At 40.4% G+C, this 23,396-nt stretch overlaps 2 protein-coding genes across 2 annotated transcripts in view; one reads left to right on the top strand and one right to left on the bottom strand.

The window, feature by feature from the left end:
- Positions 1–1,402: 1,402 nt before the first annotated feature.
- On the bottom strand, positions 1,403–20,344 carry upf3b (UPF3B regulator of nonsense mediated mRNA decay). Its single transcript, XM_043705080.1, has 10 exons — positions 20,122–20,344; positions 19,039–19,145; positions 15,071–15,177; positions 13,640–13,765; positions 12,398–12,511; positions 7,901–7,944; positions 7,590–7,781; positions 7,344–7,501; positions 3,679–3,991; positions 1,403–3,146 (listed from the first exon to the last, which is right to left on the bottom strand). Exons 1-10 carry the CDS (start codon positions 20,230–20,232, stop codon positions 2,979–2,981), a joined length of 1,440 nt encoding a protein of 479 aa, XP_043561015.1. The 5' UTR covers positions 20,233–20,344; the 3' UTR covers positions 1,403–2,978.
- Positions 20,345–20,483: 139 nt separating this feature from the next.
- The window catches only part of ndufa1 (NADH:ubiquinone oxidoreductase subunit A1), a 7,866-nt gene continuing 4,953 nt past the window's right edge, over positions 20,484–23,396 (top strand). The window contains exon 1 of the mRNA XM_043705083.1: positions 20,484–20,653. Coding sequence (XP_043561018.1) covers positions 20,552–20,653 — 102 coding nt within the window. The 5' untranslated portion in view covers positions 20,484–20,551. The remainder of the gene's footprint in view (positions 20,654–23,396) is intronic.

Genomic DNA, 23,396 nt, shown 5'->3' with positions numbered 1-23,396 from the left:
CGTACAACCCAGATGGCCTCCTTCTTCAAGGACCGCAATTTCCCCCCCGACGTGGTCGACGCCCTCCACCGCATCTCTTCCACTTGCCGCTCCTCCACCCTTGAGCCCCGCCCCTCCAACCACCACCAGGACAGAACCCCACTGGTCCTCACCTACCACCCCACTAATCTCCATGTACAGCGTATCATCCGCCGTCATTTCCGCCACCTCCAAATGGACCCTACCACCAAGGATATATTTCCCTCCCCTCCCTTATCAGCGTTCCGTAAAGACCACTCCCTCCATGACTCCCTCGTCAGATCCACACCCCCCACCAACCCAACCTCCACTCCCGGCACCTTCCCCTGCAACCGCAGGAGGTGCAAGACTTGCGCCCACACCCCCCCCCTCACTTCCCTCCAAGGCCCCAAAGGAAACTTCCATATCCGCCACAAATTCACCTGCACCTCCACACACATCATCTATTGCATTCGCTGCACCCGATGTGGCCTCCTCTGTATTGGGGAGACAGGCCGGTTACTTGCGGAACGTTTCAGAGAACACCTCTGGGACACCCGGACCAACCAACCCAACCACCCTGTGGCTCAACACTTCAACTCCCCCTCCCACTCCACCAAGGATATGCAGGTCCATGGACTCCTCCATCGCCAGACCACAACAACACGACGGTTGGAGGAAGAGCGCCTCATCTTCCGCCTAGGAACCCTCCCAACCACAAGGGATGAACTCGGATTTCACCAGTTTCCTCATTTCCCCTCCCCCCACCTTGTCTCAGTCTAATCCCTCGAACTCAGCACAGTCTTCCTGACCTCTCCGCCCCCACCCCAGTCTGACCTATCACCCTCACCTTGACCTCTTTCCACCTATTGCATTTCGAACGACCCTCCCCCAAGTCCCTCCTCCCTACCTTTTATCTTAGCCTGCTGGACACATTTTCCTCATTCCTGAAGAAGGGCTTATGCCCGAAACGTCGATTCTCCTGTTCCCTGGATGCTGCCTGACCTGCTGCGCTGTTCCAGCAACACATTTTCAACACAATTGGCTTGCAAAGTGTTATACAGAGCAGACAAAGAGAAGTTGTTTCCCCTGGCAAAATGATTAAATCTATGACTTCGAGTTGCTAAACATTCTTGTGGGGTGGGAGGAAGAATTAGGAACCCTCCCCCCGCCCCAGAAAGTTAAGATCTGAATTATGGATTTAGATTCCACAGGAAACGTAAAAAGGAATTGGGCACATACTTGAAAGCTAATGAAGAAATAGTTAATGTAATGATCTTGCACAGCTGATCATTAATAAGCTGAAAGGCATTTTTAATCCTGGAAGCTTCTGATATCTAGAAACACCCATTAATAAAGTATAATGCCAAAAAACTTAAACTTCTGGATAAAACAGAACTGCACACACTTTGCTATTGGTATTTATTGATTGCAAGTGTTCAACACTGTTGAAAACATAAACAATGCATGGAAATAAAGCAAAAGCAGAGCTCTGAGGATCAAAATAGCAAAACTTCCTACTGAAAGAATTGTTTCAACAATTATACAATTGGAATGTACCACTAACTTAGTAATCTTTTTGATGCTGCACAAAAGTAAAGCCAACAGTGCTCACTGTTCTTAGTTTAATTTGTTTTTGATTCTTATACGTTCTCGGACCCTGAACATATGTGCAATGTCCAGATGTTGTAAAAAAAAAGCATAAAAATCCAGCAATGTAACAAATCAGGAATCAAGAAACAGGCTTAATATGTGCCTGCTTATTTTAACCGTGCATGATCCAAAGCTAGTTCACTCTTCACAAGTAAAATCTTCAAAATAAAACTGGCTACTGAACCAATTTCCTTTCTCTCTTTCCCCAAGAAAATCACTGCACCGCAACCCACCCTGCCCTCAAAATTAATTTTCTACTCCAAACTGGACCACAATTTCAGTACCTTTATTTAATAAAAAGTGCACATGCCTATCCATCCAAACAGGTTTCCAGAAGGCTAAACATCAATATTTAAAAACTCCAGGTTTCTGTGTTATCAGCACCCTCTGCTGGATGGCCAGCCAATGACTCTGCCATATTTTCAAAGGTAATGAATAGTGCCATGAATGAAAGATATGTTGAAAACAAAATTTTTGGTGAAGAATAATTTCCAACTATTTTCCAGTAAGTTAGTGTGTATTTTATAAATAGCTGGATGATCTGAAGAAAACAAACTAGATTGGCACAAGAAGTGAACAAAGTTAGGAATTCTCCAAGCTTTTCCCACAAATATCAGTAACCTAATAATGAAACTTCTAAAGGGTAGAAGAGTGGAACAGAGAAATTACATCACTTCCACACAGCGCTTTCAATACAAATTGCGACTGAAACTTGGACAAGACTAACTGTAAAATGCAGCAAGTATGACAAATGTGAAAAACAATGCTACTTTGTCCATTTCCTCCACATTCCCACTAGGTCTTTTCATTCATTCTGCAAGTGGAAAAGGTTGATAAGGCCACTAAGAATTTGGTCTCCCATGCTATAATCAGTAAATGGTGCACCAAACATATTTTAAACTTACGACCTAAGTAAGTTACTAGCATTTGCTAGTATAATTCTGCTGTAGCGACAGAGCATTTCCTTTATTTGCCATCTGCCTACTGAAGCAAATGATGGGGTGTTTCATTAATATCATATCAAAGCTGTTGACGAGTATATTTTCAGAGTCATTTGCACCTGTCTAGCAAGCGCAATGTCTAATTTACATCCCAGTTAACCTTCAATCACAATATTCTTGCACTTTAGTGCCTGGTCACAATCACGATGGCAAAACAAGACCTCCATTCTTAAAATAGGGAAATTACCAGTTTCAAACATTTTATCTGACAAGAAATCCACACCAGCCTCGTTCTCTGAACTCCTCTCCAATAAGCACACTTTTGGACTTCCCCACACTTGGTTAGTGTGCTGCGACTGCTCAACCCTTGAATTAGCAGCAGCCTTTTCATTCTTCACTCTCCTTTTCTGCAATATTCCTGGAAGCCTCAAATTCCTCCTTTTTCTCCTCACTTGCTTCTGGTGGCTTTATGCTGCTGTCATTAGACTTTGTACTGGTCATTAACCGGCTACGACTCCGTGCTCCTGGCTGGTACAGCTGCATTGTTGGTCGGTCCTGTAAACATTAAAAAAAAAGTTAACTTTCAAACTCAACAACTCAATATCCGATACCTGAAAATACACTTCTGAAAGGTGGATTAGATATTATCACATTTCCACAAGAAAAAAAATGCATTTTCTTTAAAGACATCAGGGATAATGCAATAAAATTTTAAAAGCAAAGCGCACAATTTATGTTTATTTCAGAGTAATGCTGTCAATATGTCAATCTTCAATTGTTGAAAATGGGACAACTACGCTGAATAAATTCAGAGGGAGAATGACATATCTTTGAAGGTATTTCTCATTTTTTTGAATAAATAGATAAAAAAGGTACATAGAGAACAACACAAATAAGCAAATAAACAAAAATGTGTGTTAAGATATTATGAAATGGCTTTAATAGGTTGAGCTGCACTACCAAAGAAAAACTGGTGGTTGAGTATTTTATTCCACACACGTGCATGTTTTAAAGAGCAGTAGAAGGTAGCATTGGCTTCACTAACATTCTCTGTTCGATTGTAAGACTCAATTAAACATCCTTGTACCTTATTTCGAATTCGTTCCTTCTTTGCTGTGCCATCCTCCTTCTTCTCCTCTTTTCCTCTCTCCAACCGGTCATAACTTGATGCAGCTTCTGAGCTTTCCTTCTTCCTGGTCTTCTCATTTGTTTGATCATTTTCCTTCTTAATCTCTTCATCCTTTTTTCTGAAAGATTTGTCTGCCTCACATCGCTCCCTTGACTTCCATCGTTCTTCCTCCTGCCGTTTCCGACGTTCTTTGTCCTTTAGCCTTCTCTCACGCTCCCTATCCTCTTTATCCCGGTAATCTCTTCCACTGTCATCTTCAACCCGGTCATGCCTAAACAAAAAAATGTTTTAAATGACCGAGTTTAAAAATGATTTGTTTTAATAAAAAGGACGCTGCCAAACATGCACTTAGTGACCACTACCTATTCCTATATGGTGCACCTTAAATCAAGGTTTTAAAAATGACTAGCTTTCTGTAATGCTAGAAGAATCAAAGTTAGAAATCACACAACACCAGGTTATAGTCCAACAGGTTTAATTGGAAGAACACTAGCTTTTGGAGCGACGCTCCTTCATCAGGTGATTGTGACATCAGGTGACAATCACCTGATGAAGGAGCGTCGCTCCGAAAGCTAGTGTGCTTCCAATTAAACCTGTTGGACTATAACCTGGTGTTGAGTGATTTTTAAACTTTGTACACCCCAGTCCAACACCGGCATCTCCAAATCATAGAAGAATCAAATAAGTGTTGCTGAAAATAATATATTTTGAAGACTTTCATCTAGTACTCACTCATCAGGTCGTTCACAACAAAATCAAATGTAAAGGGAACATTTTACACCATGAGTGAATAAAAAATAAAATACCGCATGTGAAGAGAGTGGCTGGCATGGGAAAAAAACCACTGACAGAAATGTGTCGATTTTCAGCAATAACCAAGTCATGGACTCTTGTCAAACAAGTCCCATGATACAGGCGACCTATATTGGCAGACTAGATCAGTATGTTTTCTATGTGAAAGATATTAGGAAATTAGTTGGATTGTTGTCACAATCTGGCAGACTCCCATTCATTTCTTCCTAATGCCAACTAATAAATTAACAGATTTACTGACTTCAATTTCACAACTTGGTCAGAACATGGAATATCAGAGTTGAGATGTCTTATTGCAGCTGTACAGAACATTGGTGAGGCTACTTTTAGAATACTGCGTACAATTCTGCTTGTCCTTCCATTTGGGCAGCACGGTGGCTCAGTGGTTAGCACTGCTGCCTCACAGCACAAGGGACCAAGGTTCGATTCCAATCTCAGCTGACTGTCTTTATGGAGTTTACACATTCTCCCAGTGTCTGCATGGTTTTCCTCCAGGTGCTCTGGTTTCCTCCCACAGTCTAAAGATGTGCGGGTCAGGTGAATTGGCCATGCTAAATTGCCATAGTGTTCAGGGATGTGTAGGTTAGGTGCATTAGTCAGAGGTAAATGTAGAGCAATAGGGTTCCTGAAGAAGGGCTTATGCCCGAAACGTCGATTCTCCTGTTCCTTTGATGCTGCCTGACCTGCTGCACTTTTCCAGCAACACATTTTTAAGCAATAGGGTAAGGGAATGGGTCTGGGTGGGATACTCTGAGGGTTGGTGTAGACATGTTGGGCCGAATGGCCTGTTTCCACACTGTAGGAGTTTTATGATGTATTCTATTCCATGATCAAGGAAGGACGTTGCTAAACTTCAGAGGGTGCAGAGAAGATTTACAATGATGTTGCCAGTATTGGAGGTTTTGAGTTATAGGGAGAGGCTGAATAGGCGAGAACATTTTCCCCCATCAAGCATAGAGGCTGCAAGGTCAACGCTCAGAAATTTAAAACCACGAGCAGCATGGATAGGGAGAAAAGCCAAGGTTTATTTCCTAGGGTGGGAGAGTCCAAAACTAGAGGGCATAGATTTAAAGTGAGAAGGGAAAGATTTAAAAAGGGCCAGAGAGGTAATTTTTTTCACACTGAGGGTGGCTTGTGCCAAAAAGAAATGGGGGAGGCAGGTACAATTACAACATTTAAAAAGCATCTGGATGGGTATATGAATAGGAAAAGTTTCGAGGGAGTTGAGCCAGATGCTGGTATTAGGCAGATTGGGATGTCTGGTCGATGTGTACAAATTGGACCAAATGGTCTGTTTCTGTGTGGTATTACTCTGACTCCATAGGAGAAAGTGATGACTGCAGATCAGAGTCAAAAAGTGTGGTGCTGGAAAAGCACAGCAGGTCAGGATGAAGGGCTTATGCCTGAAACATTGACTTTCCTGTTTCTCGGATGTTGTCTGACAGCTGTGCTTTTCCAGTGCCATGCTTTTCAACTCTGACTCCATAAACTAAGTATCGTACATTACAAGTTAAGTAGTTAAATTAATTTATTAATATTTATTAAAGCAAACAGATGCAAAAGGCAATAGCCGGTATTCTAACAAGCTAGATGAATGTGTACTAAATGTTGCACAGGCTAATTCCCATCTGTTCCTTTTAACATTCGGCAATTTGGATTACTAGTCAACATCGCTCATTTCAAGCAACTTGAAAATGCAATATCATCTTGGAAAAAAAGGGATAACACACGCATCTCCAAATCAAAGGCTGTGGATTAAAGTCCCATTCCAAAAATCAGACTTCAGTACAACACTGAGGGAGAGCTGCACTGTCAAAGCTGCCATCATTCAGACTCAAATTGACACACAATTTGCACTCTTGGATAGATGCAAAAGATCAAGTTTTTGAGAATAAGAGTTGGGGAGTTTGGTCTGGTGTCCTGGCAAATATTTATTCCGGAATCAACATAGGTGAAACAATTTACATCAACATTCATTAACAGACTTTCCCGTGTGCCAATTGACGACTAACTTCTTACATTACAACTTTACCGCCAATCAGGTACTTTTGAGGTTAAGTGCTTTGGGATATTCTGGAGTCCAATAAGTTGCATCCCATATACTTGCTTATTTATTCACAGTTCAAAATCTAGTTGAAAATCATACCCTGTTGATCTAGATAAAGGTTTGCAATAGTAATAAAAAGGTTTGCTCTTTTCTCAATTATCACCATAGACTGTTCCTTGAACCATCGTTTAAAGTTTCACACACCACTCTGAAATGCAGTATAATAGCCAGGCAGAGTGGCAAGATAGAAATCTGTTTCTATAAGTTCTAGCAGTCAAATACTGTTTACGCACAAAAAGAGGAGGAAGAAAATATGTACAGACCTGCTACTCACCCCAACCCAAACGAACAGTTCACAAATGCATGTACTGGGGCATTTCCCACTGCCACCTTTCCAGGAATTGATGCTGGACACAGAAATGGGTTTATCTAAGCTAATACTTGGGAGATTGCTTAGAAAAAGAACTTCATCAGAAGATCATCTAGCAAATGACTCAAGGTTTACTCAAAGAAAAATATCAAGAGATGCTTAGCCAGGATTGACAAGACACCAACTTATAGGAAGAAACCAGTTCAAATGCTAGGCTCATGACAGTAAGCATTCACACTTCCTTAGAATTTGCACCACTGTCAAGTTCCTCCTCAATTGAAGGGTGGATGCAAACCACAACACCAATTTAGTATCAAAGTCTGACTCCATAAGAGAATGGCTCAACCACATAAGACCAAAGGATATATGCGGTTTAAATTTAATCTCACTCACTTCTTTCCTTTATCTTCTTTGATGGTGCTCTCCAGGCGTTTACCCTGTCCAGTGAATGGTCTGTCCTCTTTAGCTCTCTCTCTCTCCAGTTTCTTCACTTTCTCCCTTGGCTTTTCTAGACTGGAGGAGTCATCCCCTTTATCTGCCTTCTTCAGAAGCTACAAATACAGAATGATGTTTGCTGTCAAGCATATAATAATTTAAATTGAAACAGTTTGCTAGAATATTTAACATTATGTCGAGTACTTTTATCTTTGGCTCATCCTTCGATCTGTCCTTGTCTTTTTCAAATCCTTTTTCTAACATCTTCTTTTGCTTCTCTGCTTCTCTCCTTTTCCGTCTTTCGTCCTCTCTCCACTTTCTCTTTTCTTCTTCACGGAGTCGCCTTTTTTCCAACTCTCTTCGTCTCCTTTCTTCTCTTTTCTCCTCTCTTATTCTCTGTTGTAGAAGAAAAATAATTTAAAGTAGTCAGACAATGAATAACCATTTGAATAAACAAAATTGCCTCCCTGTATATTAGCTTTGTAAAATAAAAAGACAAAAACAAAAAAAATTACCTGTTTATTTTTCACGTAGTCCAAAAGGGGTGTGGTTTTCTTAGCTGGTAATGGAAAAAAAACCCATTTCATCAATTTGCACATACGCAAAAAGCTTTGATTGAGTCTCTACAAACTGATAATGTAACACTGGGAAAAGAAGTATATAAAACAAATGCAATGCAGAATTTAGAAGAAACCTCCTTTCCAAGGGATGGTATCAACGTGTAACAGGGACAGTCATAAAAGAGGAAGCATGTAAGCTAAATGACAGAGAAGGGAATGAAGGGTTAAGCTGATAAAGTGAAATAAGAAAGGATGGAAGCTGTGAGTGCTGTGTAGTGGCAACGACTGGTTGGACCACATGGCTTTTTTCTGTGCCATACGTACATTATAATGATGCAGCACTGGGGACAAATGAATCATACATTGCAAGTATTAGAGCAAAAATGGGCTAATCTAAAGAATGTAGGTAAAAACAATGACTGCAGATGCTGGAAATCAGATTCTGGATTAGTGGTGCTGGAAGAACACAGCAGTTCAGGCAGCATCCGAGGAGCAGTAAAATCGACGTTTCGGGCAAAAGCCCTTCATCAGTATTCCAGATGAAGGGCTTTTGCCCGAAAAGTCAATTTTACTGCTCCTCGGATGCTGCCTGAACTGCTGTGTTCTTCCAGCACCACTAATCGAGAATAATGTAAAGAATGTGGCAAGGCCACAGAATGGGCTGCAGTGAACTCCAATGTCCAGCAGAGAGCTCAGTTGCACATAGTGACGGAACCAACTAAAAAAGCAAAGACCTACTTGACCTCATCAATATGCCTGTGGCACACTTATATGTCCATGACAGCAGCAGGAGTAAAACTGCACACACTTTGTGGAGACAAAGTTGTCTTCACATTCAGATTATCTTGCATCATTCTGAACGTGATAAGATTTTGAACAGATCAAAACTGGGCAATGGGTCAATATGAGCCATCAGCAGCAGAATTGTATTCCACCATAAATCCGCCACAGAGTGCAGTGGAGGCTGGGACGCTAAATGTCTTCAAGGCAGAAATTGATAAATTCTTGATGTCACAAGGAATTAAGGGCTACGGGGAGAATGCGGGTAAGTGGAGTTGAAATGCCGATCAGCCATGATTGAATGGCGGAGTGGACTCGATAGGCCGAATGGCCTTACTTCTGCTCCTATGTCTTATAACATACAACCTCATTACTGGCATATTGTGCCCGGTTTACCATAAAACCAGGAGATCAAACTTGATTAAATGAAAAGTTCAGGAGGGCATACCAGATGCAGTACAAGGCACATCTAAAACGTCAGTTACATGGTGAAGCTACATAGGATTACTCATGTGCCAAATAGCAGCAGCAACATGCATTAGATAGGGTAAGGTATTCCTACAACCAACAGATCAGACCCAAGCTCTGTGGCATTGCCACATCCAGTCATGAATGGCAATGGGGGGGGCTCAGCACACCAGCGCCTAAGACAAAACTGACAAACGTGCAACTATCTTCTGAAGTGCAGAGTGGTAGATCCATTTTAGCCTCATCCCGAGGCTCCCAGGATCATATATATTAGTCTTCAGTCAGTTTAGTTTATTGTGGTTCTGTTCGCCGAGCTGGAAGTTTTTGTTGCAAACGTTTCGTCCCTTGGCTAGGCGACATCATCAGTGCTTGGGAGCCTCCTGCGAAGCACTTCTTTGATGTTTCCTCCGGTGTTTATAGTGGTGATGATGTCGCCTAGCCAGGGGACGAAACGTTTGCAACAAAAACTTCCAGCTCAGCGAACAGAACCACAACAACGAGCACCCGAGCTACAAATCTTCGCCCAAACTTTGAAGTTTGATTTTTTGCTTGACAATGTGGAAAAAAAATGCCTAGATGTGTCTTGCCTACAAAAAGTACTATAAATCTAACTTGGCCAATTATCACTACTCTAGATTGTCAAAGTTATGAAAGGGGTTATAACAACACCAGTACGTGATATTTGATTAGCAATAACCTAATCAGTTTGAGTTTTTCTAGGGTCACAACTTCTAACCTCATTACATCTGTTCCAAGCACGGACTAAAGCTGACCTCCAGAGGCAGCAGGCAAGAATCAAAGTAGTATTGGTAGCGAGGAACCCTAACAAAACAGTGATCTGTGCTTGTGCGTGTTGGATTCTCCACTGGCTGGTTTTATACTTGGCATAAAAGGAGGAAGTCAATCATTTCATCTCCAGGGCATCTCTGTAGGTCTCCCTCAGGGTATCATCCTAAGCCCTATCAAATTCAGCTGGTTCAATGGCTTTCCATCCATCAGAAGGTCAGAATTGGGGAAGTTCACTAATGATTGCATAATTTGTAACTCCTCAGATACTGAGGCATGCGCATATCCAAATGCAACAAGACCTGGGTAACATTCAGGCATGAGAAGTCAAGGCGCAAGTAACATTTACATTTCAAAGTGTCAGGTAATAACCACCTCAACAAAACATTGGGCTAGGCCAAAGATGGAATACTGCGTGCAGTCCTGGTCCCACACTGTAGGAAAGACGTGACTGCACTAGAGAGTGTGGGCAGAAGATTAATCACGATGTTGTCTGGGGTCAAAAGTCTCAAAGTTATCAGGACGGACTGGATAGATTGCAATGTTTTCCTTGGAGCTGAGGAGGCCAATGGAGTACCTGATCGAGATATACAGAATTATGAGAGGTAGAGAGTAGATCATGAATATCCCTTGCCTATGACAGCTGTGTCTAAGAACAGAGGGCATACATTTAAAGGGAGGAGCAAGTGGTTTAAGAAAGATAGGCGAAATAGTTATTTTTTCAACCTAGAGTGTGGCAGGTATATACCAGAGTGGGCAACTTTCAAAACGCACCTGAATTAGTAGTTAAAATGCCAGGGTGTAATAGATTGTGGACCAAGTCCAGATAAATGGAATTAGTGTAGTTTGATGTCTATGCTGACCAGCAAACATGGTGTGTTTCCATGCAGTATGTCTAGGAGAGACTTTAACCATCTCTCCTTGACATTCAATAATGTAAGGGAGTTAGCACTGACAAGAAACGGAACGGGAAAGCCACAACAGTTTTATGGTTACAATAACAGTTTAGAAACCAGAAACCCTGCTGTGAACAATTCACCTCTCATTTCCTCAAAGCCTGATGGCCATCTACAAGGCACAATTTAAGAACAGGATATCCAGGCAAATGGGGAGCAGTCAAATGAGCTTCAACAACACTTAAGATGTTTGATACCATCCAATACAATGCATCTACGAGCTTCAACATTTGCACCCTCCACTACCACCAGATATTGGCAAGACCTTTACAATCTACAAAATGCAATACTATAACAATTCACAGGCTCCTTTGACAGCACTTTCCAAAACAATGACCTCTAGCACCTAGAAAAATCAAGACGACACATGGAAACACCACCACTCTGCTGGTTCCCCTGGAAGTCACACCATTGTGACTTGGAAGCCTATATGTACAAAATATGGTCAGTCTATTGGTGTGCTTAATTTCTTAGGGGTAATGCATTTGTTAGGGGAGAAAGTGAGGTCTGCAGATGCTGGAGATCAGAGCTGAAAATGTGTTGCTGGAGAAGCGCAGCAGGTCAGGCAGCATCCAGGGAACAGGAGAATCGACGTTTCAGGAAGAAGGGCTTATGCCCGAAACGTCGATTCTCCTGTTCCCTGGATGCTGCCTGACCTGCTGCGCTTCTCCAGCAACACATTTTCAGCTCTAATGCATTTGTTATCTAACCAGAGTTGCCTTTAGTGATTTAGGATGTTTCAGTGGGTATTAAGAATCAACTATTTAATATGGACTAATTTAAGATTGGGTGGATGTAAACAACTTCCTTCACTGAAGGGTATTTATGATCCAGTTGTGTTGAACAACTAGCTATTTTAACATAATCTTTTCAGTTATAAATTAAACCCAAAAATGCATGGAATTCAATTCATATGAAGATTTGAATTCATAACCAGGCAAATACTTGTCTCATACCATGTGTACCATATAATTCTTGATCTGATTTAGAATTTTATTAGTGCCATGAACATGTGCAGTAATAAAGGAATAGGGCACAAGAAAGGAAAAACAAATACAAGCAAAAAAAAAAAATGGAAAATGCATCTTAAAAAGGGCTTACATGCAAATAATCCAAGGTAAAGGTCTGATTATGCATGTGGTGATAACAACAAATGCATTTCTGTCTCTTACCTCACTCTTATGAAGTAAGTTAGAATGATGTGATCCAATGTAAGGACACATCACCAACCACAAGTCAACACTGAATCAAGTAAAGAAATAACCCATTGATCATGATAGGGATGATCGTGTTTAGTACAAAATGGTTAGCTAGTTATGGTAAGAGGTTGCTACATTAAGATTAAATAGCATACAATCAGAAAGTGAACTCAATTTTCTGGATCAAATTCTGATATTGTCATTTTTGCCGAACAGACATTACCTTGGAAAGCAATTTGACTTAATAAAACAGATCAACTTACCTGCTAACTCTTTAGTTTTAGCTTCAATTTCCTCCAAAAGTGTTTCAGGATTGTTTGAATTTCTCTCATCATCTGCATTATTATAACTCTCCAAGAACTTTTTATATTCAGGATCTGATAAAAGAACATATAAACAGTTAAATAAAACTCAACCAATTCCAAAACAAACATAAACAAGACTCAAAAAGAAAACACAAGGCAAGGTGTTTACATTCAATTACTCTGCTACATTCCTGGCGCTAAGGAAATAAACATAAACCTGCCATTCACTTTTCCAGAAACTTGTGGCATAAACATCTATTGTTCTGATGACTGAACTCTAGTATGGTTCAGAAACTCCATTCCAGTTTCATATTTCCATGGAATAGCAACTCACGCCTTTCTACACCCACCCAAAGCAGTAAGATAATAACAATGATTGAACTTGCACCTCAAGAGTCTGCACCATTCAACCTCAACATTAGTTTAGTTGTCATTTTAAAACAACACTAAAACAATCCAAAGTAACATTCTGAAAAGAAATGGAGAATTTTAATAAAACCATATTCAAATATTTCCAATTTATTTACTTGGACAGAATTGTGCAGCAATCTCTGGTTCATTGGATTTAGTTGATGTCAATCTGGCCCAATAGTTAGAGCACAAATAATTGGCCTTCATCTCTGGATTATCAATGCTTTGGTGTTCAAAACTACTAGATGCACTCCACCTCTGCCAATCCTTCACCTGAGGCATGGTGATCCTGAGCTCAAATCACCATCAGTCATTTTTCTATAACGAGAGAGCAGCTGTATTGTGTGGTACGACTATGGCAACTTTTCCTTCCACCTGGAAACAGGATGAGTTTGCTGCAATTTCTAACATCTCCCCAATGCAGGTGATTAGGTTTGCAATTCTCATTATAAACTCATGCCTTTCAGAAGAGAAGGCACTGTCACTGAGCCACAGTATATTGAAAGAAAATGTTGATCATTGAGAACATGTCATTTGTCCCCCAAGCAGTAACTGGTACAACTGTAGTAACCAATAATAAACTTTAACAACTTTCAGTACAGTAACTTTAAAGGCTCAGTGCAATAATGATAGACACCAGAATTCCAGCAACTGGCAATTAACTTCTCTGTGATAATTAGAACAGCTTGCATCCTTCCCATCTAGATGAACATGAAAGCAGAAACAAATGGAATAGAACAAAACAGTGTACAAAATGTTTACATTGTTTAAAAAAAAAGTACTCCATACCATCACTAAAATGTATAGGATCCATACCATCTTCAACAGTTCCCACTTTTGCATCTTTTTTCTTGCTCTTCTTTTTTGGAATTTTCTGAAAGGGTGCAAATTCTACAATCGCAGGGTACTCCTGCCCTATTGAGTGCAAGGATGGGAAGCATAGTAGACACAATCATTTAAAAACCCCTTTATTTAAGTATGAATTAAAGACACATTTTGCTGAAGACACATCTACTGTTGTCTTAAGTTATTCAACAAACAGCTAAAAATGTTAGATTTTCATTTAGATCCATTAAACAGGCCAATGTTCAAAATACACAGAGGTGCTGCCGAAAATCCACTTTCATAAGCCCAGAAATGACGCAGGAAAATTCAAATCAGAAAGTAGTCATCCCTACACGTAGGATGGTCAGAATCTGCAAGATGTTGCTTCCCAAGCAGACGGTGATTGTCTCCTGAGCTGCTAGACTCATTATTCAGTGATGTGGTGGTAAGCAAAGCCGCCAAGTCCAAAGCAAACTATGTGATTGCGACCTCTCAAAGGAACTAGTGAGGATGAAGAAATAGCCCAGAAAATCAAAGAATAAAAATAAATACTTCAATCCCTGCAAGCAGTGCAGCCATTTTAACTGATAAACAGATGAAAGTGGAAAAACTGGTGTACCTGCTTGGTACTATTTTTACAGAATTAAATAGTACTCACTAATATTTGTACCACAGGCACCAAGTTCCTTTCAAATATGGTATATATGTACTTAAGGACTGCAAACAGAAAAATATCCTTTGGAGTATTAAGAATCACTCCTTCTAAAAATTAATTCAACTTGGAGTCTGTCAGGATTGGCGTTTATTTAGTTGTAATTCCATTCTCTGCATTTTACATCTACTAACAAAAGTAAAAACTTTTAAAGTTGGGCTGATCAGCATACATAATGAAAAAATGTTTTTGATATTTCCTTACGGTTATTCATAAATGAAATAATTTTTAAAAAAAAAGGCAAAATGATTCTCTAAAGCAAAAAATAAACCCTCCATTGTAACAGTTTGCTTTCAAAGCACATTAAATCTAATCACAGCAGTGCTTTTTAGTAGATCATACAAAAGGGAAAATCTCAAATACTCCTTTCAGCAAGTATTAAAAAGGTAATCAATCATTACTGTTTCTGCTCTGTCTATTTTATTTGATTTAAATAAGACAAGTTTGTTTATCAAATAATGCTTCTGGGCTGAACGTGAAATTTCTGTGAACAATTTTAATTTAGATTCTTTCCACATTTCCAGTACACTAGTATATATCAGATAGACAAATACACATGATTCCTTACAATGCATTTTTGAAATGCATGTTTGAAGGCAAGGGACTTAACAGATATTAAACGTGGAAATCAAACAAGACAGTGTCAGTACATTCACCAATGTGCAGAGTTAAAACTACCATACCTTTGCTATCAATGAAAACATAGCCATCAAATTGATCCCTGAAGAGGACAATGTCGTCCTGATTTTTAAAGTTGATGTATGCTCTTGAAAAGACATGAGGAAACAAACTGTGGAAACAGGAGAGGTTTTAGGCGAGAATTAAATTGAGAAAGGCTATATAGTGAGAATATAGTGGCAGCAACATATACAAACAGAAAATTTCTATCATTAGGTCCTGATCATATTTTACGCAAAGCGTATCCTGTTGTGCCTCCTCCACCATTCAGTAGAATTACAACTGATCTTTGGCTTCAACTCCACATCCTTGGCCATTTCCCTAAATTCACTGAAAGACCATAAAAATCAGTCCATCCAAGCCTTAAATATTAGTCAACAAAGGAACATCCCCAATTCTCTGGAATGAAGACTTCAAAAAAAGATTCACAATCTTTTAAGTGAAGTTATTTCTCCTCATCTGAATCATATGTGATTAACTCCTTATCGCAAAACTATGCTCCTTATTCTGGTTCCCTGGTCAACAGAAACAATTTTAATGTCCACCTTGTCTAGCTCCCTCAGAATCTATGTTTCAATGTGATAACTTCTCAATCTCCTAAACCTCAGAAACTATAGGCCTATTTACTCAGTTTATCATAATTCAACCCTCTCATCCCACGGACTAATTCAACGAACCTTCACTTTGCTCTCTCCAATGCAAACATATCTTCCTTCAAAAAAAAAAGAAACCAAACTACTTATTTATTTTACAAGGTACACCCACAGAAAACTTTAATTTATCAAATACAATTTCCTATTTGTAAGGCCATGTTGACTTTGATCACACTATGATTTTTGAAGTGCATTGTTAAAACTTTGTTACTCTAGTATCCAGCAATATCCTGATAATGATATTAGGCTAATTGCCCTGATATTGCATGCTTCCTCTCCTGAATAGCAGTGTCACATTTGCTAATTTCCAATTTTCTGAGGCAGTTCCAGAAGTTTTGTAAAAGTTTGGCCATTGCATCTACCATCTCTGTAGCTCTCTCATTGACATGATGAGATAGGTCATCGTTGATCTTGGGGATTTCAGATTTTAATCTCCTCACCCATAGCAGCACTTGTACCCTCTATTTTCACAGATCTTGTGAAAATATACAAAGTATCTGTTCAATGTTTCTGCCATTTCCTCACTCTCCATAATAAATTTCTTCTATCTCTACTTCTAAGGAACCAATGTCTACTTTGGTTACTCTTTTTTAAAAAATATACATGTGAAAACTTTTACTCAGTTTTATATCCCTGGCTAATTAGCTCGCATTTCATCTTCTTCCCTGTTAGATCAACATTTTGTTGGTATGGTTTTCAACATAGGCCTTTGCTGGTTTAATCTCCTGCTACTTTTAGCAGCTTCATAAACCTCTTTACTAAAAATAAAAATTTAATACTATCCTTAACTTCCTCAATAATTTGGATCATTTTATTGGTGTGTGCTTTTCAATTGAATGCATTTTTGTTTAATATTTTTGAATTTCTTTAAATGTTGCCCACACTTATCCATCACTACATCTTATTGTCTACTGACCCAGTCAACCTTACCCAGCTTTCTCTCCTCAAATCCATGGAAATGGCCTTGTTTAAGATTAAGATTCTTGTTTGTGACTGAGTATGTCATTTCAATCTTAACATGGAATTCAACTATATTGTGATAATTAATTCCTAATAGAACCTTTCTTGTGTGATCACTCATTAACCTTGCCTCAATATACAATACTAGATCTAAAATAATTATCTCTAGCTGTTTCCACAATGTATTGTTTCAGGAAACTGTCACATAAACAACATTCTACAAACGCATTTTGTAGACCAGCCTGACAATTTGATTTAGGAGAAAGTGAGGACTGCAGATGCTGGAGATCAGCGCTGAAAATGTGTTGCTGGAAAAGCACAGCAGGTGAGGCAGCATCCAAGGAGCAGGAGAATCGACGTTTCGAGCATGAGCCCTTCTTCAGTTTGATTTAGTCTAGACTATGCAATGATTAAAGCACTCCACAATTATTCCACTGTCTTTGCTACATACTCCAATCAATTCTTGTTTAATGCCCAATCTAACAATTTACTACAGTTAGGTGGCCTTAAAACAACTCTCCAACAATTTTTTTTTTTAATCTTGCACTTCCAAATCTCCATGCACTCTGTTCTACTTCACCATTATTTCTCAATATCCTTATGCCATAGTTTACTATCTGGGCAACACTTCTACTTTGCCATTATGTTGGCCGTTAAAATACTGTATACACTGGAATATGTTTTTCCCCAAACTTTGTCACCATATGGTCGAGTTCCTGTAATGTTGGTGGATCCAATCTTTTTATCTTTATTTGTACCCATTAGATCATCTAGCTTATTGCATTAGATTCTCTACAGTGTGGAAACAGGCCTTTTGGCCCAACAAGTCCACACCGACAGTTGGGTTTCTAGATAAGGAGGCTTCATTCTCATTTTTTCTACTACTTTCCTCGCATTGCACTTACTTGTTAACGTACAATTACTGTTGTAAACTCTTTGTTTCTTCTGGTCTAATTTTACTTGTCCATATCCACATTGCTAGAATGTTCTGTTGCCTCCAATTTTGTCCTTTGAATTTCTACATCTCTTCACCCTGGCTCTACCCGGTCTACCCCCTTCTATTAGATACACATTCAATTTCTGAACAAAATCAACCAGTCCCCTCATTACAGACAAAAATTGAACAATAATTTTAGGTTTAAACTCATTTTGGAATTGCTGATGCAGTCGTTTACAAACAAACAAAAAAAACCCACTACAGATGGAATTTCCCCAAAAGATTAGCAAAAATGACTCAAGAAACATTTACAAAAAAATCCACTTGAGTCCATTCTCTCATTTAATAAACATTATATCCTCTGAAATAGTACCCAAAAATCAAGCTGCTTGTGGTCGAGGTTTTGCAGTTAATTTCAGAGCACCAGCACTGCCCACTGCAAGAGTTAAACAATGTCACTCCCAGTTTGAAACAGGTTCAACATCTGGTTTGAGACATTAATTGAAGCTTAGCATTGTGCTACACCTGTCTTTGGGCAAAGTTGTACTCTGAAAATAAATCAAATTAATCAGATTGTGTGTGTATTTTTGGTTATTTACAATGGCTCTGACATCGTTATATGGAAGTTAGACCAGTAGCAGTAGAGAGAAGTGCACACAAAAGCACCAATACGGAAATAAAAATGGGAAATGCAGAATATACTGCAGCATCTGTAAGCAGAGAAATTTCAGTTCTGAAGAAAATTCCTCGACCTGATATGTTAACTTAGTTTCTCTCTGTGTTGCTATATCTTAGTATTTTCAGCAATTTCTGCTTTAGTTTCAAAAATTGCTAACAACCACAATGGTTTGCTTCTATTTTATTGCCCAAGTGCAGCTGGTGTGCAAACCGTACACAGTCTGCCAGGAGAGAATCATGTCTATGCTCAGCCATGTCCCTCAGGACCATATTTAAACGTTAATGTTATGAGACAACACTTTATCACATGACCCTAATATAGTGCACTGCAAAGCCCAACTGACTACATACACAGTGCCAAGTACAGGTTCTAGATGACAGCACCCGAAGGCTTTGCACATGTCGCAGACAACCGGATTCTGAACGGAGTTTTGTTGACAGCTTTATTGATCACATGTCTAAAATGATTCCATGGTCTGGCAGACTTACAATCTATGTGACTGCAAAATCGTTTTAATACACATGTGCAAATTAAACTTGCGTTTTTCAGTTCTAAGATTTCATTAACTAACAACACCATTAATATAGTACCACAACATTAATATTAGAAGTAGTCTAGACTCTCATCATAAATAAGAATTAAATAGAAAATAAACAGCAGCCTCTGACTTTTAAGGCAATTTAATAATGTGGCCCTTATGATTTAAAAGAAGTTTGATATAATTTTGTCACAGTAACTACTTACCTTGAATTGGTAGAGAAAAATTCGAAGTAATCATGTTCAGGCAAAGGGGCAAGTTGCTCTTCTAACTGCTCTTTTGTCAGAGTTGGAGGCAAACGACGGATCACCACCTATTGGATAAAGGTAATTTAATACATATCAGCTACCTCTTCAAAAAATATACAATGTTAATCTCAGAGTATTCTTAAATTTCAAAACAGATCACTCAGATTAGGTATACAGTGAGCTACTTAATCTAGTAACATTCAAATTACAAAAACAAGAGCAAACTGCAATTACTGCAGTTTTACAACAAATGTGATGACCCTGTTGTAGTGAGAATACAAGCCATAAAGTATTATTGAAGAAACATCTAATGACAAAATGTTCATGAATAAAGAGGCTACCTTAGGATCAGGATCATTTAAATATTACAAACATTTTTTTAAAAAAAACTCAGTTTAAGCAGCAAATACAATTAGTAAAACTGAGGAAGACATATCTGATAGAAAATCAACACAGAAAGCATTGTGTTGTCATTGACCTAAAACATTAAATCTGTTTTTCTCCATAGATGCAGCTTAACTTCCAGAGTACTCACAGCATTTTCTGTTTAAAGACAAATCTGAAGCAGTTGGAGAGCTGACCAGTAATTGAGAGAATACACAAGATCCAGGATGACTCAGCCACAAATTCAAATCCATACAATATTCGATTCTCTCCAATTGTCATAATACAGGCTGTCACAAGTAAGTGTGCTCCTCACAGGAAACAGTGGAATAAACATCATTAACAATATGTACACGGGAAAACGGATAGTGAGAAACCAAAAATAGCCTAACTGCCTTGGAGCTTTGCAATCACACTGACAGCTTCAATTTTAATTTATGTTGAACATGGATTTTGAAGGAAGCCATTTATGTGGAGACAAAACCAGAAATTTCTGGAGAAACCCAGCAGGTCTGGCAGCATCTGTGGAGAAAGAAACAGTTAATCTTTGGAGTCCAGTGATCCTTCATCAGATGAGGACTGCAGTTCTTTGTTTTATCTAGTGGAGACATTGCCTCCTGAACTGGATCCTGGGCTGAGGCCTGTTGCTTCACAAACCTTGGTCAAGACCTCCTTCTTCTCCTTCTTTTCGGGTTTCTCTGCCCTTTCCTCATATTTGACCTCCACCTTCTTCTCCCTGGGTTTGGTATTCTCCTTGTCTTCCTTCATGTCTTAAGAAAACGGACTTCAGCTTCGCAGATAAACAGGCCTCCAGCACCAACAGGCCCTCTCCAGCTGAGCCCGCTGGCCTTTTGCTCCCTGTCACGTCACTCAAGCTCCCATCTCTCTTCTGATTGGTTGGCGCGGGAGAGGTGGGGGCGGTGGACGGGAGGCGGGGTCATCGCGAGCCAATCACCGCGGCGGTTTGATGAGCGGGCGGCCCCACTCCAGCGGCGGGACAGTTCTCGCGAGAGGAGGAGGAGGAAAGAGATGGTCTGCGCATGCGCCCTGCGAAGGTCGCTGTGAGGGTAGCCCTAGGAGGCCGGCGATGTGGTACGAGATCCTGCCCGGGCTTGCCATCATGGCCGGCTGCCTGACGGTGCCAGGGCTCGCCACCATCTACATTCACAGGTGGACGAACGGCGGCAAGGTAAGCAGTGGAGCTGTTACTTATTGTCGGCTGTGTTTAGCGCCCTTTTTCACTGAGGGCCTGTGAGCCTTTGGAGCTCGGTGCCAGTGGGGTCCGAGACCTTGGGTACATTTAAGGCTGAGATAGATTCTTGATCTTGCATAGTTACGGGAAAATGCAGGAAATTGTACTTGAGGAATGTCGGATCAGCCGTGAATATGCTTTATTCCTTAAAAAAAGCTTTATATAGTTACTGAAGCATTTGTTTATAGTCTTTGCTCACGAATAACACACAAGCATTGGAATTTGGCATTCCCTGCAATTGCAAAAAAAAAGCCCCAAAGCATTTCTTTGTTATGAATCATAGAATCCCTGAAGTGTGGAAACGGGCTATTTGGCCCAACAAGTCCACACCGACCCTCTGAATAGTAACCCACCCTATTACCCTATAAGAGCAGAAAATGTTTGCTGGAAAAGCGCAGCAGGTCAGACAGCATCCAGGGAACAGGACCTGAAGTGTGGAAACGGGCTATTTGGCCCAACAAGTCCACACCGACCCTCTGAATAGTAACCCACCCTATTACCCTATAAGAGCTGAAAATGTTTGCTGGAAAAGTGCAGCAGGTCAGGCAGCATCCAGGGAACAGGGAACTGGATGCTGCCTGACCTGCTGCGCTTTTCCAGCAACACATTTTCAGCTCTGATCTCCAGCATCTGCAGACCTCACTTTCTCCTCCTATTACCCTATAATCCTATTACTCTATGTTTATCCCTGACTAATGCCCCTAACCTACACATCCTTGAACACTATGGGCAATTTAGCGTGGACAGTTCACCTAACCTGCACGTCTTTAGATTGTGTGAGGAAACCGGAGCACCTGGAGGAAACCCATGGGCTGACAATATTTATGTACGCAGGGGCACTGAGAGGATATGATAACTGAATGGACCCCCATTGTACCTGGGCAGAAAAACCTCAAATGGTGGTCTTTCCCCACTGTGCCTTTGTGGCAGCTGCCCCAAGCTTTAGTGCATCCCTCACCGCATGGTCCTGGACTTTGGAATGTGACAGTCTACAACATGCAGTTGAGGTTAACTCTTTGCACTAGAAGACTGGATGGATGGGCTGGATGGCCTACTCCTGATCCTATATCTTATAGTCTCATGTCCTTTCTCTTCGCACCTACGTATTTTTAGGTCATCGTGTTGGTTGACCAACAACAACTTGAATTGGTATAACTCATTTTAAGTACCAAGGCTTTTGAAGAAGTGTTACTAAGGGAGCTTTTGGGGGGGAGGGGGAAACTCACAACATGCACACACATCCCACTCATTCCTATTCTTCCAGAATCTGTATCCTGTGTACCTGAGAGGGGGAAAGAAACTTTCCTCGCTTTTCTATCCCACCTTAAAGTTGACACTGGAGACAGTGCAGCACTCCCTCGTCACTATTATCCCTCAGATATAACTGGCACAGTTGCCTAAGTACATGTGGTGAATAATCCAAGAGTCCTGTTTTTGCTGTGTATCTCAGTGACACTGTTAGAAATACCTCTGTCTGGGCATCAGTTGAAGAGAATCATGTACAAGATAAAAGTCAGGAGTGTGATGAACTATTCCTCATTTGTCTGGATGAGTGCAGCTCCAATAACATGCAAGAAGCTCAGGACAATGCAGTACACTTGATTGGAAACACATTAAAAACATTCCATTCACTACTTTTGCTTAGTAGCTGCAATGCCTTTCATCCACAAGGTGCTCTGCGTCATTTCTCCTCGTCTCCTTGGTGGATATAGATTTGATATCCTACATCCTAGAGTTCTGAGGGAGGTGGCTGAGGAAATAGCGGAGGCGTTGGCTGAGATCTTTCAAAAGTCACTGGAGTCAGGGAAAGTCCCGGATGATTGGAAGATTGCCGTTATAACCCCCTTTCAAGAAAGGATCAAGAGAAAAGATGGAAAATTATAGGCCAATTAGCCTAACCTTGGTGGTTGGTAAAATTCTAGAATCCATCATTAAGGATGAGGTTTCTAAATTCTTGGAAGAGCAGGGTCGGATTAGAACAAGTCAACATGGATTTACTAAGGGGAGGTAATGCCTGACAAACCTGTTGGAATTCTTTGAAGAGGTGACAAGTAGGTTAGACCAGGGAAACCTAGTGGATGTGGTCTATCTAGATTTCCAAAAGGCCTTTGATAAGGTGCCACACGGGAGGCTGCTGAGCAAGGTGAGGGCCCATGGTGTTCGACGTGAGCTACTGGTATGGATTGAGGATTGGCTGTCTGACAGAAGACAGAGAGTTGGGATAAAAGGTTCTTTTTCGGAATGGCCACCAGTGACAAGCAGTGTCCCGCAGGATTCAGTGTTGGGGCCGCAGCTGTTCACGTTATATATTAATGATCTGGATAAAGGGACTGGGGGAATTCTAGCGAAGTTTGCCGATGATACAAAGTTAGGTGGACAGGCAGGTAGTACTGAGGAAGTGGGGAGGCTGCAGAAGGATCTAGACAGTTTGGGAGAGTGGTCCAGGAAATGGCTGATGGAATTCAATGTGAGCAAATGCGAGGTCTTGCACTTTGGAAAAAAGAATACAAGCATGCACTACTTTCTAAACGGTGAGAAAATTCATAAAGCCAAAGTACAAAGCGATCTGTGAGTGATAGTCGAGGATTCTCTAAAGGTAAACATGCAGGTAGAGTCCGTGATTAAGAAAGCGAATGCAATGTTGTCAATTATCTCAAGAGAGTTGGAATATAAAAGCACC

This window comes from Chiloscyllium plagiosum, chromosome 15, assembly GCF_004010195.1.
Source record: "Chiloscyllium plagiosum isolate BGI_BamShark_2017 chromosome 15, ASM401019v2, whole genome shotgun sequence".
Classification (NCBI taxonomy): Eukaryota; Metazoa; Chordata; class Chondrichthyes; order Orectolobiformes; family Hemiscylliidae; genus Chiloscyllium; species Chiloscyllium plagiosum.
This window is presented reverse-complemented; position numbering and strand designations above follow the sequence as displayed.

Coding starts and splice junctions, on each gene's coding strand:
- upf3b (XM_043705080.1), bottom strand. CDS start 20,232: ATGAAGGAAGACAAGGAGAATACCAAACCCAGGGAGAAGAAGGTGGAG. Junction 12,512..13,639: donor TCCTATACATTTTAGTGATG/GTATGGAGTACT, acceptor TTCTTTTATCAG/ATCCTGAATATAAAAAGTTC. Junction 3,147..3,678: donor AGGAACGAATTCGAAATAAG/GTACAAGGATGT, acceptor TAATGTTTACAG/GACCGACCAACAATGCAGCT.